This window comes from Magnolia sinica, chromosome 10 (assembly GCF_029962835.1).
Source record: "Magnolia sinica isolate HGM2019 chromosome 10, MsV1, whole genome shotgun sequence".
Lineage (NCBI taxonomy): Eukaryota > Viridiplantae > Streptophyta > Magnoliopsida > Magnoliales > Magnoliaceae > Magnolia > Magnolia sinica.
This window is the reverse complement of record NC_080582.1, coordinates 1,971,413-1,985,503: the sequence shown is the minus strand read 5'-3', so window position 1 is coordinate 1,985,503 and position 14,091 is coordinate 1,971,413. Positions and strand designations below refer to the sequence as shown.

The following is a 14,091-nucleotide window of genomic DNA, read 5'->3' as shown; positions in this document are numbered from 1 at the left end:
CGGGAGAGGAGAGTAGGACGAATAAGAAGACCGGGGACAAAGAAATACCCTCAAGTGAAATTAAACAAACAAAAGAGGAGAACATGAGAAAGATGGACTATGAGAGTGTAGACACCTCACCTGGGGCCGATAAGCTTGATTGAATTAGAACTCTAATCGATACCCTCAACCCTGATCCAAACCCTAATCCATACCCTCAATCCTAATCCATTGTTTCTTATGGTATTGGTCCACCTGATAATTCGATCTACTTCATTTTTTTGCATAATAGCCTAAAATGATATGGGAAAAAGGATTGACAAAGTGGATGCAAAATACACAATCAAGGTGGCCACTATGGCCAGGGCCGCACCGTCTTAGGTGAGGCCAAGGTCTCACCAAATCCACTCACGTGGTGCATTACATTCCAAGTCAAGAGAAGAAAATGGAAAGTGTTGACCTGTGGAAACTTTATGGGCCTTATCATGATGTATGTATTAGATCCACACCGGCCATCCATTTTTCCATACCATATTTCCAAGGCTCAAGTAGGCCACACTAAAGAAACAACAAGTATTGGATGCCTACGGTTGAAAACTTCTTGAGAGGCCACAGAAGGCTGTGATAAAGTTGATATTTGTGTTTTCCCTTCATTCAAGTATGTGTGACCTTATGAAGAGGTTAGATGTCAAATAAACCTTGCAATGGACCTTAGGAAGGTTTCAACGATAGTCATTTAATCCCTGCTGCTTTATGTGGTGCGGTTTACTTGTGCTTTGGATGTGCCTTATTTTTGGACTCATCTATGGAATGATCTGAAAAAATTGTTGGACGATGTTGATCTAAAACATAGATCACTGTGGGGCCTCAAGAAGTTCCACATGCTAAAAGTCATGGCGTGCAACGGGCAATCGACTTGGGAGACAAATCCTGCGTATCTTGTTAGCCGGAGTCATCAGCGATGACATGAAACAATGAGAAACCACAACACTAAATTTTCTTGTGCCTTCAACACAAACGATCCACACTCATTATAATTTTATTATACTTTAGTTGTGGTCCACCAGAGATTTAGATTTACTTAATTTTTGGGATAATATCATTAAATGACATGAAAACCAGATGGGCGATACGGATATGAAACACATTTATCAAGGTGGGCCCACCAGAGGCTACACCAAATTTGCTTGGATCCCCTTAATTTTTTGTAGGAAATCCACATCCAACTATCCAACGATGAACTTCTTTATGATAAATAACTACATAAATAATTAATAAAATAATATGTATAAAAAATAAGATGCACATTGAAATATAATATATTAATGTAATAACAAAAATATTAACATATATCCACCCAACCAAACCGACCCAGCCGCTTGGGTTGAGAATTCTCAACCCGAGGTTGGGTTGGGGTATAGTAACCTTGGTTTGGACTAGGGTTGAGCACCAACCCAACCCGCTCAACTTTCAGCCCTAGTTTAAAGAAAAGGAACGTGGGTAGTATCCTCTCCCCTGGTGGCCTGCAAATAGACGGCTAAGAACAAGGCACGAAGACAATCCACAGATGATGAGAGAATTAGGCCAAAGATCAAACGTCAACGAATCTTTCATCCTGGGTTCCAGGGCATCTAATCAGTGCCCCCCATGCGAGAATACAACAGGAAGACAATAAAACCAAGCAACAACCCCTAATCAGGGGCCCAATCTCCCATTAATCGAAACACCCTAGAGACTGCTGCCGGGATCGAACTACTATTCCTAAAGGAGAGGTCATTCCTTTCCCCGAATAATCCAAAAAAAACAGGTAACAAGTCAACATCAGACGATCCAAAGGCATCTAACCAGTGGGCCTTGAAAAAAAAAAAAGTGGAACACAACTAGTAAAGTGTCCTCATTTAGAGCATAAGAACAAAGAAAATTTAGATCATGTTTGAATTGAGGAAAAATGAAGGAAATTAACAAAAGCACTAGTTTTCCTTTGACTTGATATTTGTTCATTATTTTTAAAAAATGAAGGAAATTGATTTCCTTTCCTCATTAAGAGAGTAGAACCCTTTTTTTTTTTTTTCCCCCTTTAAAGTCAATTGGTAGAAAGAAATTTCCCTCTTATGGGAGGATTTAAATATTAAAATTAGAGAAAAAAGAGCTCTCCCTTTGGAAATTCCAGCCTAAACACTAGAATTGAAAAGGGTTAAGCACTTTATAGTTCATCTAGCAAAACAAAGAAGCGCAAGGTATTTTCTTTCCACCATATGTTTATTTCAACTTTAACACTTGCTTATGTCATTAGCTATGTTCTATTTTCCCTGGTTGTGCTTTCACCCAATCAATCAACTATGTTCTTCTAGGTCCGGTTCAATACACCACCCCTACCACGTGTAATGGAGAGATCGTTCTATCATATCCCAATTCCAAGGGCTCCACCATTTCATCTCCTAGGGAATAGAGGTCTGTTTGGCAGACGCCTAAAAATGAGTTGATCTCATTTTAAGTTGTCATAATTATGTATTAGAGATTAAAAATGAGTTGATCTCATTTATTTTTAGGCATCTGCCAAACAGGCCTTTAAATCAATGCAATACAATCACTCAGGGCAGTAATAGATTCAAGGATTGGATTCTAATAGAACTGGTATGGAAGGATGGGAACCCTTGCCTTCAACATTCTACAACTACGAAAATACAATTTAAAAAAAGAAAGAAAAAAAGATGGGTTTCTTCTTCTTTTCCTAATCAGCTTAGGTGGGTACATACTCAGTAGAATTTGGCAACAGCTGCATGAGAAACAACCCAAAAACTATACACAGCATCACCAACTGTATAAAAAGGCACAAGCTATACTTACAGACATTGTTCTTTGTCTTCAAAACCTCTTTAGTTCCTAACAGCTCCTTGTAAGAAGCCTCCAACTCCTCTGCCTGCCCCTTCAGGATGCTAGCCTTGTTTTCGGCTTCTCTCAGCTTGAGAAGCATTTTATCTTGTTCCTTGGCCAGGGATTGGGATAGAGAGATTTGGTCCTCCGCAGTGACTTTCAGCTTCTGGGTTGTCCTTGTCATCATCAGATACTCGACTTCAGCCTCTATCCTTTTCTTGAACAGATCCTCAAGTTCAACCTCTTGCTCTTGAAGGAGATTGCTATCCGTTTTGTGTCCTGGCAATTGGGTTTTGTTTCGAACCGACTCAAGCATGAGCACTTCCAATTCCTTGACCTTGAGAGCTGCTGACATCTCTTCCAATTTGTGCTGGAGAAGATTCACGTTCTGGGTCAGTTTACTTACTTGGGATTCAAATGGCGGTGAATCACTCTCCTCCATCTCTTCAAAAAGCACATGGTGAGACAGGCCACCTGCATGGCTGGAGCCATTGTTCAGTGAAATGGATCCCTTCCCAATCTCCCCGAATTCTTTAATTTCTGCAAAAGGACACAACTTGATTGTTAGACGATATGAAAACTGGGGAATTACATGATTCTTGACCAATGTGCACAAAATACTTGGGTTATCAGTTGGTACAAGTGGGGTCCATGGTTGGTGATCCGCACCATTGGTCTGTTGGGCCACTCACAGATGGAAGATGCCCCATGATATAATATTGCCATGCTTTCAATAGACACTCAACAAAAAAAGGCCCGAAATTGGTGGATATAGAATCTTTCAATCTATGAGATTTTTGGTGAAGGGTCCATTCAGAGCATCAGACCAATTGTCTATCTCAGAAACATGCAACCCACTTGTACAAACAGAAAACCCGAGTATGCTGTGAGCATTCTCATGTCAAGGATCCAATAACTTGTGTCTGAACTACAAGACTCAGATGCCGTTACATCTAGCGATTCTTACAAGAGAAACTACAGCTTAATCATCATCAAGCTGTTGCATTGGTGTGTAGAAAGTTGTCCATGCACAACTTCCTGAGAAACAAACATCACTAGTTACATGTTGGCTTGAGGGGAGCCCTTGCCTTTTAGTGGTCATGGCCTCAACTGTGGCAATGAGCTCAGGTTTAGACCTCAATCTTGCCTAGAAAAGAAAAGAAAAAAAAGGCGACACATTTATTTCAACTGGTTTCATGGTTGCTGTGTCTAACAGTATCAGTTTTGAGAGAGTTATAAGGGAAAAGAAATTGAACAAAAAAAGAAAAGAAAAAAATTGAAATTCCACAGCTAGTGCTTAAGGTCGCATTTGGAATTTGGATGCATCTGGATTGCAAGCGAATTCATTTTGTTGGCATAATAGCCTGCCATTTGAGTGATTGTGCACATGGAGCAGTGTGGACATAGCCATTACATTTGACTTCATTTTTTTCTGCCAATTCCAGCTCAAATTGTGTTCATATGTTTTGGGTAAGGATGCAACTCAGGTGTGTTGGGTCGGGTTGAGGGTCAACCCAAGCCCAACCCTACCTCAAGAGGACCAACGTGCTCCAACTTGAAGTGCTCTGCACTCAACCCGACCCAACGCACCTGAGTTGCATGATTTTTCCATCGCCAACCCTAGCAAAACCAAGCCCAACCCTACCTCAAGAGGACCCAATGTATTAGCTAAAGGAATTGGCTGCTCGGCTCTTAGTATCAGGAATTCCTTTCCGTTATCATGATTTTTCAGTAGAACTTTTTTGTTGCTAACCCCCCCTCCCCCAAAAAAAAAAAAAAAAAAAAAGCGACTGCAATACAAGTATGCTCCCAAAATATACGATGCAATACCAATTTACACATTAACATGATAAAGGATGAAATAATTTATCAGAAGAGCCAAATCAGCAGAGAAAAAGCATTGCTGGTGAATAAAAAGTACCTTTTTCAAGTGCTTCCTGCACAGTCTGGAGCAAAACGATAGACTCGATCAAAGGATCCTGATCCACATGCAGCCTGCCGTTCTCGCTTTCTTGTTTCTTCTCCTCTCCCAACACATCAGCTGCCATATCTTCTCTTGAAACAACCTCAACTTCTTCCCCATTTTCCTTGTAATAATCCACTTGAACCTCCTCGCTAGACTGTGGCTCACTCACCTGCACTTCATCGCTGTTCTCTCCACTGTAATTCAACGACCTCTCTCTCTGCCTTCCATCGCCAACCCCAGCAAAACCACCCACCAGCATAAAGGCTGCACTGGAGCTTCTCAAGTCAGATTCGACACTAGAGTATGAGTTCTCCTTTTCAGCTCTAACCCTTTCTCCTCTAAGTTTCTTGCTGGTTTCGACCTTTCCTTTCCCTTGTTGGGCCCAATGAGCGGCACCACCTGAACCCCTCCCACTCGGATTCTTCACCTTGCTTCTCTCCTTAGTAGATCCAATTGTTGTTGGCAGTTCCAGCTTTAGTTTTGGAGCACTACCTGCTGTTGACTTGCTACTCCGATCCTCGCTGTTCTCGGAATCCGTCCCGATGGGGAAAGTGCTCCCAAATGCCAACCTAAACTCTGAATCCAAGCCACCAATCGGCAAAGCGGAGAAAACCATATTTTTCATTGCTGAATTCACAGATGAAACTGAACCCGCACCCTCGCTCTTCTGTTTGTGATCGACGGATGAATCTCGGGCTTTTGCAGGATCAGTATTAGACAGCCCACGCTTCAGAATTCGACTAGGATCTCCCCCACTGATACCATCCTTACCAGGATCTCTCCTTATCCTCCTCCATTTCTTCAATCCATAACCTTTCAACACTGGCGTCCCACTGGAGCCTCCTGAGAGGGACCCAATTGCTATTGACGGAGTTTCTACTGCTTTCTCAATTTCAACACCTTTAACATTTGTTTTGGTCGGGGTTTCGACTCTATGCTGTCCACCACCACCAGCCGAGACCCCAACCTCATCAATAGGAGACCCACTACTCTCTAGCTTAATTTCATCAAAACACGCAGTCCTTTCTGCAGTTTCTGACCCTTTTTCAGAAGGAGACCCAATTCCCTTCAACGTTAAACCAACCACTTTCTCACGTTCAGTTCCATCCCCATTCATTTCTAGAGACTTGTCAATTTTCAAAATCTCATCGACATGGGACCCATTATTCTCAACCTTAATTTCATCACAACGCAATGCTTTCTCTAAAGTTCCGACCTTTCCATGTTTGAGTGAACCTAAATCCCCAATTTCACCAATGGACGGAGACCCATTAGTTCCAATCTCAGTTTCATCAGGATCTGTCGATTTCTCTAGAGCTTCAATCTTTATACCCTGATCGACCGAACCCAAATCCCCGATTTCACTAACAGAAGAACACCCATTAATCCCAATCTCGATTTCGCTGCCGTCCACGGATTTCTCTAAATTCTCGATCTTCACGGATTGTTTGACAGAACCCAAATCCCCAATTTCATTAACAGAAGAAGACCCATCAATTCCAAGCTCAATTTCATCAAAACTGGCCTCTTTTCCAAGATTTTCTTCCACATCAGTCCCAGATCTCAAAGACCCATCTCCCAAATCCATTCCTAAATCTAGCAGAAACTGCTAACAGGAGCAGAATATCTGGGAATCAAGATACCCCTTTTGCTGAATTCGGATGGAAATGAGAACTCAGATGAAATTGGATTGGAATTCGAATCAAATTCACCTCTCCTAGGCATGATATTGCATGGATTTAAGATCTAAAAACATGGAAACACATCAAAACGAGGAAATTTACCTGAAATTTCATGAACTAGGATGAATTTGGAGAAAGATCAGGCCTATTTCTGGGATCAAGGCTTTTGATTTTGGGGGAAGATCGCAGGAAGTGGCGAGCTGGAAAACCCTAGGATTCCGCTGGAATTGCAGCTTTAAAGCCAGGAAAAAGAAATCATAGAAACATAAAATGTCTGATGCGATTCGCGCGAGGATAAATTGAAGAGGCGATTGAGCGGCATGCGCGATGAATGCCACGTGTGAGGGATCAGAGCCACTCAATAGTCGAGATTCAATTGTCAGTAGGACATGTCTTCTCAATGGACACGTGTACGTTTAATAAAACATGGTAATCCGCAACTTAAGGCCGACCTGACACCTTTTACACACCTAACCAATGGTCCAGATCTCATGTCGACGGAATCATTTGACCACACTACTCCTAAGGAAAGCATCTTAAAGTCTCTTCGCGCGAATCTGCTCGAATCTCTTAAGTCGTAGGAGAACACGTGGGAAGATGCCGTTGGTTAGACGGACGTAAGGCCCACACACGTGGCTATGTTCGCGAGCATGAGGTCGGCATTATTGAGAGGAGTTGCAAGCTGCCCTGCTAATTTCAGATAATAACAGGACTGCCACGGATTTACGAGATGCATTGTGGCGGGCGCGGATCAAGTCAGGTGGAAACCTAGAGCCAGGCATTGGACCCGAGTCGGATCGGATTTGATCCAACTCGATACGGTCTGAAAGATGCTTGGAATGATTCAAACTTGACCCGATTCGTGATCGAGTCCAGAATATTTTACCTGATCAAATCCGTTACATGCTTGGCCTGACCCGAACCGGGTCCGACTCAGTCAAGGAAACTGAGTCGGATCAAATTGGCTAAGGATCGAATTTTTCAACGGTGGTCCATTTAAGCTTTAAATATGACTCATTTTTCTTTCCAAATGCTTTAAAATAATCACAAAAAATGTATAAACGGCATGAATATATTAAATACATCATTGTGGGGCCCATGTAACGTGGATCTCATTTGAGCCGTTCGTACAACTCGGAGCTCGAGAATACAACTGGCCTATATTGACGTACACGGCACGCTAGCAGGGATGCGGATTTCCTGCGAAAGTGTTTTACATAAAGTTCGTGTGTTGGGATCGTAGGTGGGGCCCACCGTGATGTTTTTCAGGAATCCACTCCGTTCATCCATTTTTTTAAGATCATTTTAGAACATGAGACCAAAAGTGAGCAGGATCCAAGACTTAAGTGGGCCGTATTAAAGGAAAAGGTGGTTAGGTAAATTCCTACCGTTGAAACCTCCCTGGGTTCGACGGTGATGTTTACATGACATCCATACCGTTAATAACTTCATTCCTACTGGGATGAACTGAAAAAACAAATATTAGCATGATTCAAAACGTCTGTGGCCCCACGAATATTTCAACTATAGACATTCAATTATCACTTTTTCAGCCCACTTGCGCATTGGATACGGTTCATTTTTAGCCTCATGTACCGAAATGAACTCACAAAACGTATGGACGGGGATGATTTCGCACAAACATCGCAGTGGGTTCCACGTGGGTTCCCAGTGCAGGAACTTCCTTTCGTGGGAAATCCACGTCCGTGTTGGCACGACACGTACCTACAACTAGCTATAGCTAGCTTGTGTGGTACATGGAAACGGATCGGCTACTCCCCTTGCCACCAGCCCCATGGCTAGTGGTCGGTGCTCTGTGGGCCCCACCATGATGTATGTGTTTCATCCATTCTGTTCATCAATTTTTAAAGATCATTTTAGTGCTTGATCCCAAAATTGAGAGATATATAAATCTCAGGTGGATCACACCACATGAAAATAATATTTATTGGATATCCACCATTAAAATCCTCCTAAGGCCTACTGTACTGTTTATTTGACATCTAATCTGTTGGTTAGGTCATACAGGCTCAGATAAAGGGAAAAAAACAAAAATCAGCTTGATCCAAAACTTTTATGGCCTCAAAATGTTTTGAATGGTCGATACTCATTCAAAACTGTTTCCTCTAATGTGGTCCACTTGAGATTGAGATATACCTCATCTTTGGTCTCAGGCCTTAAAATGATCTTTAAAAATATACGGATGGCATGGATGAAACAAATACATCATGGTGGGGCCACAGAGCAGGTGTCAGGGGGAGTAGCTAATTCATTTCGTGGTACATCGGCAAATCCTCGAGTAAACTCTGTTAGGGCCCACCCTGAATGCATGTGATTTATCCACGCTGTCTATTCGTTTTTCCATATCATTTTAGTGGTTGAACCTAAAATTGATGAATATCCAAAGCCTTAAAATGAGCTCGCCAAATGGATGGACGGTTTGGATATAAAACATACATGCGACTCTCTTTCTCTTTCCCTCTTTCTCTCTTCCATACACAAGATCATTTCTCAATATATCTCTCTCCAGCAGAGATATCCAAGCTCCAAAACCTTCTTCTTGCCTTCTTCTTCAACAGAAATAGAGAGACATACAGAGAAAGAATCACAGATAGAAAGAGAGATAGAGAGTACATTGAGCGGGATTTTTTGGCGTCGAACCTAAAGTCTAGTTGGTAAAAGTTTATATATATATATATATATATATATATATATATATATATATATATATATATATATATATATATATATATATATATATATATATATATATATATAGACACACTAATATATGCGGTCTGAATCGGGTCGGTCTGAATCGGATCCAATCGGATCGGGTTGGTTCGGAATAGGTCTTACCCAGATTTGACCTGAAAATAATTCGGATCTGGATTACGTTACCCGATCCTGACCGATTCTGACCATCGGTTCTATTCGAATCGGGTCGGATCGGGCCAGATCCACCGGTTCGGGTATGAAATGCCCAGCTCTAGAGACCAGGCCGGCTTCGGTCATGTCGCGATCGTGGGCCTACCTCGATGCATGTGTTGTATACCCACACCGTTCATTCGTTTTTTAAGATCATTTTAGATCATGGTCCCAAAAATTAAGCAGATCCTACTCTCAGATGGCCTACAACACAAGAAACAATGATCATTGAATGCCCACCATTAAAAAAATCTTACAGCCCACATAATGTTTATTTTCCATCCAAACTGTTGATAAGGTCACACAGACTTAGATGAAGGGACAACACAAATATCATCTTGATCCAAAAATGTTTTGGCCCACAGTTTTTACTGGTCAATCACCACTCTTTTCTGTGGTGTGGTTAGGTTGTGGTTTAGATTTCCTTAATTTTTTGGTCCATGTCATACAATGATCTAGCAGGAAGGATGGACGATGTGGATATATACCTCATGCATACATATGGGTCCCACAGTCACGACCTGACTGAACTCGGTCAGGTCCCACCAAACTGAATCCGGGCGGGTTGGGGATGTGACTAGGGTTGCACACGAACCGGGCTAGCCCGGTTAACTCACTCGGCTCAGCCCAAAAAAGCTCGACTCGGCCTGACCCAGAACTGAGTTCAGGCCGAGTTCAAACATGTCCCAGTTCGGCCTGACTCGGTCTGAAAACCAACTCTCTCTCTCTCTCTCTCTCTCTCTCTCTCTCTCTCTCTCTCTCTCTCTCTCTCTATATATATATATATATATATATATATATATATATATATATATCCTTTTCAATTACCATCCAAGATGTGATGTTATAGGCTCTACAATGCACGGTACATGCACTGACGCCCGATTGCTGATCGGGCCGAGTTCGGGCTCGACAGGCTGGGCTGGGTGTAGCTGGTGACCGGGCCGGGCCGGGTTGAGCCTAATTCGACTCGGATCGACTCGTATACGCCCCTAGATGCGACTCAAGGATACGGTTAAAATGAGCTAGCAGAAGAGATGGGCGGCGTAGATATACACCACATGCATATAGGTGGGCCCCACGGTCACGATCTGACCGAATTCTGTTAGGTCCAGACCAGTCTGAATCCACGCCGCTTGGGGGTGCGAGTCGAGGATATGAATAAAATGAGCTAGAAGAACGGATAGCAGAACGGATGGACGGCGTGGATATACACCACATTCATGTAGGTAGGCCCCACGGTCACGACCTGACTGACTCGGTTAGGTCCCGTCCAAACTGATCTGCGCCGTTTGGGGGTGCTAGTCGAGGATCTGGATTTTGACATAGTCAGGTGCACCGTACTACAGTAAGGTATGATGGCAGGTTTCCACCATCGAATTGCATCGTTGCATGATCTGAACCGTTCATATTCTCATCACTGCCATATAGAAGCTCCATTCTTATAACCATGCTTCATCGATCATTCTGACCATTGAATCTTGAAGTGAATATGAACTAAACATTCATCTTCATACCGTAGCACCTTTTCAACACCAGTACGGTGATATTGAGTGCTGTGGAGCCCACCATGATGTATGTGTTTTATCCACACCGATACATTTATTTCTTCAACTCATTTAGAGCATGAGCCCAAAATCAAAGCTAATCAAATTCTCAAACGGGCTACACCACAGGAAATAGTGGTGATTGAACGCCCACCATTAAAAACTTATGAGGGGCAAGAAAGTTTTGGATCAATCTGATCCTTTCCTTTTACTTTCATCCAGGCCTGTGTGAAGGTTTCAACCGTGGATCCCACTGTTTACTGTGGTTTGGTCCACTTGAGTTTGGGATCAGCTTCATTTTTGGGCTGAAGCCCTAAAATGAGCTGAAAATACATACATCACTGTGGGCCCCACAGAATCCAACACCACCTAGCAAGGAATTATTGGGCTCAGCACCCAATCCAGAGCATGAACGGTTCAGATCATAATTTAAGATGCCCGGGGTGAAATCCTGCCAGCGTACCATATAGTGGTACTGTGTCAAAACCGAGAAAATTATCACTGTAGACGCCACCTTTTATCCGGCTTCTTTTCTCAATAGTCCAAAATTTACTTTTCCAACTTAGACCTTTTATATACGGATAGAGCATTTGAGGGCGAAAATACGTAAAAAAGCTTTGTCCGTACGTAAAAGGTCTAAGATGTGAAGATAAGTTTTGGACGGCTCAACAAAAAGCTAGATAAAAGGTGGCATATACGGTGGTAATTTTCTCACCGGCCGGCAAATAGTGCTGGATATTGTACCAAAATTACGGTACATACGCGGTGGAGATCTCAACTCTGAACCGTCCAAATACTGGGATCCAGGTTACATGCATCATTTACCAGAAATTATACTGGACGTATAATCTCAACCTTCCGATCAGGATAACTCTAACTAACAGTGATATCTAAACGGTCCAAAACGAATTCTTTTTAATTAGACATCAGCGTTATTTGATCAGGTCATCAGAGATATCCCTGATGACCTGATTCAGTGGGACCCAACGTGATGTATTTTTTCTATCCACACCGTCCATTCGTTTTTCTAGTTCATTTTAGGGCACGAGCCCAAAAATGAGGTAGATCTAAAGCTCAAGTGGACCCCACCACAGGAAACCACTGCTGAAACCTTCCCAAGGCTTTCTATAATATTTATTTGCCATCTAACCTGTTCATAAGGTCAGAAAATCTAGATAAAGGAAAACACAAACACAAATATCAGCTTGATCCAAAACTTCTGTGGCCCCAAAAAGTTTTCAACGGTAGGTATTCCTTCCCCTCTGTTTCCTATGGTGTAGTCCATTTTAAGCTTTGGATCTGGGTCATTTGTTGGCTCAAGCCCTGAAATGAGCCGGAAAAACGGGTGGACGGTGCAGATAGAACACATACATGATGATGGGCCCCACAGAGTAGGATCACCTGTGATATCCTTGATGAACTGTCTGCAGGCAATCCACATCCTTTTTGGGTGTGGATATGACTAAAATACACTAGGTCCCACTTTTTGGAAGGTCTCGATTTAGAGTAGATGCCACGTGTAGATCAGGAGAGCTGTCCAAGCACTTGTAGTACAATGCTCAGCAGATGTATCTTTCCTCTCGATGAGGTGGGATGGTGGACGGGATCAAATTACGAGAATGCCCATGATTGTCCGCGAAAACTCGAAAATGACGTAAGTGGCCGTGATTTCAGGAACGAGATGCTGGAAGGGTGGGCCATGACCAGTGCAATGACGAAATTATCCCTGCTCGACAGAAAGTTTCGAGATTGGATCTGCGGGCTTTTCCGTCATTTTCTTTTCGCGGAATTCGGGCCGGCTGTTGGATGCTCGTGCATGACCCCCACTTCGACTAGACTGACGGAACTGAAAATCCCCCCAAAGTAAACGACGGAAATACGCTTGGACCTCCAAAGGTGGCACGGGCATTATTTGGTGTGCCGTACCATCTTTTCCTGTCAAAATGATACTTCTGGAGGACATCCTGTCCATGAAACAGTAGACCCCACCATGAAGATCATGTCACACAAAAATCCGGACAGTCCACTGGTCAGATGGACGGAACCGTTGGAATCAATGGACAACCGATGGTCTTCTCAAGATAGAGATGTGGCCCACTTCGAGAGCTGATCAGCCTCATTCTAGAAAATTTTGATCTGTAGACTAGGGCCCACCAGTTTTACGGTACGGATGCCTTACAAAAATTTCATGGAGGTAGTAAACATGGTGCTGCACAGCTGAGCTATGGTGCCATTACCAGTTACTGATCAGCACTCCTCACAGGGAAGCATTTGGACGCCGATTGCGTCCAACCCCCGCCCGTCTCTGGCCACGAACGGGCAGTTCTGCGGGCGGGCCCACCTTGATGTGCCTATTTATCCATGCTGTTAATCCATTTTCTCAGATCATTTTAAGGTATTATAAAAAAATTGAGTCAGATCCAACGCTTAAGTGGACCACACCACAGATGACTCTTGCGTTTAATGCAACCCAAGATTACTATTTGGTGTGGTCCACTTGACCGTTGGATCTGACGTATTTTTATATAAGTAACTTTAAATAATTTGATAGAAGGGATGAACGGCGTGGATGATCAGATACATCACGGTGGGCCCTCCTGCAGAACTGCCCGTCCGTGGCGAGGGACGGGCGGGGTAGGACGGAATCCGCGTCCGAAGCATTTAGGCCCTGAAAATCTTCATATCGGGCTTCTGATTCTCTCAGATCCACCGTAGATGAGGTGAGGCCCATTGAATCTACTGGTGCTGCTTAATGTGCACCAAACATCCAATTTGATCAAAGATAAAATGACAAAATACAGGACAATACATGTCGGTCCCGCATTATTTGGGGTCTTCCACGCCCCGTTGGTGATATCATCTTGACAATTGGAGCAGATTTTTGGGTAATCCAGACCGTTGGTATGTTGTGTGCTGCCGTGTATGATCCTAGCTACCAATCTTGAGACTTTCAATCGAATCAAGACCGTTGCTGTATCCCTACTTAAAATCTTATTTGGAGTCCACGAATTATCGGTAGGTTAAGCTTGGCCTCTCATGTAGATTTTGGAATCATGGTCCATCGACGGTGGGACACAGCTAACCGACCGTCCGGATTGCTGATCCATGGCCCCCA

General features: G+C 43.1%; 1 protein-coding gene across 2 annotated transcripts; it reads right to left on the bottom strand.

Moving 5' to 3' along the window:
* Nucleotides 1-2,582: 2,582 nt before the first annotated feature.
* On the bottom strand, nt 2,583-6,759 carry LOC131257731 (WPP domain-interacting protein 1). 2 transcript variants are annotated; one of them, XM_058258552.1, is made up of 3 exons: nt 6,604-6,759; nt 4,775-6,470; nt 2,583-3,393 (listed from the first exon to the last, which is right to left on the bottom strand). In XM_058258552.1, exons 2-3 carry the CDS (start codon nt 6,405-6,407, stop codon nt 2,720-2,722), a joined length of 2,307 nt encoding a protein of 768 aa, XP_058114535.1. In that variant the 5' UTR covers nt 6,408-6,470; nt 6,604-6,759; the 3' UTR covers nt 2,583-2,719. The 2 variants fall into 2 exon arrangements, with proteins under 2 accessions (XP_058114535.1, XP_058114534.1); XM_058258551.1 differs by having other exon boundaries at nt 4,775-6,721.
* Between the last annotated feature and the right edge of the window lie 7,332 nt (nt 6,760-14,091).